Source organism: Colletotrichum abscissum (genome assembly GCF_030869225.1).
Source record: "Colletotrichum abscissum strain IMI 504890 chromosome Unknown Scaffold_290.1, whole genome shotgun sequence".
NCBI classification, from domain to species: Eukaryota; Fungi; Ascomycota; class Sordariomycetes; order Glomerellales; family Glomerellaceae; genus Colletotrichum; species Colletotrichum abscissum.
The window spans coordinates 1-2,330 of record NW_026850199.1 but is presented as its reverse complement, the minus strand read 5'-3'; the positions used below and the strand labels follow the sequence as shown (position 1 = coordinate 2,330).

The window sequence follows — 2,330 nt, the reverse complement described above, 5'->3', positions numbered from 1 at the left end:
GTTGGTTTTGTGCTTGTTGTGTGAAATAGAAGGACAACGACTCTTTGGACATCGTCTGGGCATGGCACGATTTTATGCTTCGCATGAGAGGCGTCCGCGATGGTTCGCACGTCCGACATCGCTGCGAGCAGGCAACGCGCAGGCAACGCGCAGGCTACGAGGCAGACTACGAGGCAGGCTGTGAGGCGGACTACAGTCAGTCAGCATTGGGAGACCTGAGAACAGCCACTCGCACGTAGCACCCCCAGGGGCATGGACCTGGCAGAGGGAACATCAAACACACAATAGGGGTACACAGAGTCAATTCAAGGGAGAATCATCTCCGGTCTGTCTAAGCAAGTTGCTGCAGGTGCTTTCCGCCCATCCCTTGGCTCCGTCGATCGCGTTACACCACCACCTTAGACCCCTCACGTCTACCGGTTGTACTGTCCAGGGTCAGTAAGCCTTGGGTATGATCGGGCGTGGGACTTACGACAACACAGTCTTCGCACCGCGCACCGTGGACGTTCAACCAGCCGGGGCAGTCGACGCCGTGCTTGTATCTGTTGACGCAGGGGTAGCGGTCCATCCTTTCGGCTTCGTTCGCCTTCGATCTTGTGCTGGCTTGCGGGTAGAGTGTAAGGTATGCGATTTGTGGTAAAAGTGAGGTTTGATGGTCTTCGGATCCGGGAATCTCGCCATCAGCACCAGCCCTTTATATCTCTTCCTCACAGAATTCCAGACCATGCCGCAGCTGCCTCAAATGGACACGACTGCAGAGCCAATGCCTCCCTTCGCAAGGAGCCACGGTCCGATGCCCAACAGACCGCCCATGCCGCCGGCAACCAGCGGGTACTGCACGGCTTGTCCGCGATTGGCCCTATCCCTGGTCCGCGAATCTCTCGACGGTCAGCCAACACGAATGTTGTCGGGTTCTGCGCTGGCCGTCGCTGCGCAAGACATGAAGTCGGGAGATGCAGCCCTGATTGGTTGGACTGACGTCTCCATGTGCATGCCAAAAGCGGGCCGTCCTGGGGACGCTAAAACGTGAGATGAGCGCCCCACGTCGTCTGTGCCGTGGCACCGGGGAGGATGCAAGGACGATGCAAGATTTGGCGTTCCCACTCCCCTCCGACTTTCCTTGATCAGCTCACCCCCACACCCTTGTCGTCGCCCACACCTCACCATCTCAGCATGCGCACTCCCAGTCGCACACCCCCTAGCTGGGATCGAAGCCCCACACACCTTATGTCCATCGCTCTGCAGAGAGGCTCGAGCGCCCTTCGGCCAATGCCACTCGCTCCGCCTGCCCACGCCTGCTCTCAACCCACGCCGCAGGGCTGCCCCGATTGGGCCTCGGCTCGAAATCCCCTAGTCTGGGCTTCGGCGCTGTTACGGGTGGGCCAGGCCTTCCGCCATGGCGTCCGCAGAACGTCCTCTGCCAGCCCAATCTTGTCCCGAATGCGCCGAAGAAGGCCTTCAATCAATCGCATCATCACGAGGCAAGGCCGGACTGTGCCGGCTTTGAAGCTGGTCTGCAAAGAGCTTGAAGGGGACGTTGTCTCTTGCACCTTCAGTCGTTGACTGAATTCCTCATCACCTGCCGAGGCCGCAGGAAGTAGCGCAAAGATATATTCGGTACCTATGTATACATTCATGCTCAAGATATGGTTTACGTGTCCCGGATGTCCTTTGTGCATGTTGCATTCTATGTTCCCCCCTGCGAAAGCTGCTACAGTCCAGCTGGTGTACTGAAGTCAAACGGTCGATTGGTTGCCTCAGTTCCATTGCCGTAGCCGCCGAGTCCGTCTCGTCTTTCGATTCGAAACTCGTTCCGCGATCCTTCTTGCCCTGCGGCCATGTTCTCTCGGCTTGTGACCTCGGATGACATACCTGCCTTGATTAGTTTCGTGCCCCAAGTCAATGAGAGCTGACGTACATTGTGGCTTCGAGGGCGTCTCTCCACAGACCGTAATGCTCAAGTACTTCAGGCAAACCTAATGATCTTTCTCCGGTTATGCCATCCCAGTCATCCATTCTCCCTTGGCCTATCTCCTCTACAAGCTCCAATTCAATCGAGCCAGGAAATTCTTTTCCGTGGGAGATTTCCAGTCCGGCAGCTTTCATCATGTCCACGACCCAAAAAACTTCGGGATTTTCTGTGATCTTGTGGTGCCCAACAGGCAAGGCAAATTGAACATCGATAAACGCGCCTGGGAGGAGAAACCTAGATTCTCAAGACTCAGTGAATGTTCCTTACGAAATAATACAGAATCGTTACCTAACTAGTTCCTCGAGAAGATCCATCGTGATTGGGGTCCCGGCGGTTCCGAAAAGTACGTATGGGCGAG

The 2,330-nt window shown here is 56.1% G+C and overlaps 3 protein-coding genes across 3 annotated transcripts; 2 read left to right on the top strand and 1 right to left on the bottom strand.

Moving 5' to 3' along the window:
- Nucleotides 1-413: 413 nt before the first annotated feature.
- CABS01_17051 (uncharacterized protein) lies at nucleotides 414-568 on the bottom strand (the record flags this gene model as incomplete). The annotated part of the gene is made up of 2 exons (XM_060550378.1): nucleotides 414-425; nucleotides 473-568. 2 exons carry the CDS (start codon nucleotides 566-568, stop codon nucleotides 414-416), a joined length of 108 nt encoding a protein of 35 aa, XP_060398526.1.
- Nucleotides 569-724: 156 nt separating this feature from the next.
- Nucleotides 725-1,030, top strand: CABS01_17050 (uncharacterized protein; the record flags this gene model as incomplete). The annotated part of the gene is made up of 1 exon (XM_060550377.1): nucleotides 725-1,030. One exon carries the CDS (start codon nucleotides 725-727, stop codon nucleotides 1,028-1,030), a length of 306 nt encoding a protein of 101 aa, XP_060398525.1.
- A 41-nt stretch (nucleotides 1,031-1,071) lies between these two features.
- CABS01_17049 (uncharacterized protein) lies at nucleotides 1,072-1,563 on the top strand (the record flags this gene model as incomplete). The annotated part of the gene is made up of 1 exon (XM_060550376.1): nucleotides 1,072-1,563. The coding sequence occupies one exon, from the start codon at nucleotides 1,072-1,074 to the stop codon at nucleotides 1,561-1,563; it is 492 nt and encodes a 163-aa protein (XP_060398524.1).
- Between the last annotated feature and the right edge of the window lie 767 nt (nucleotides 1,564-2,330).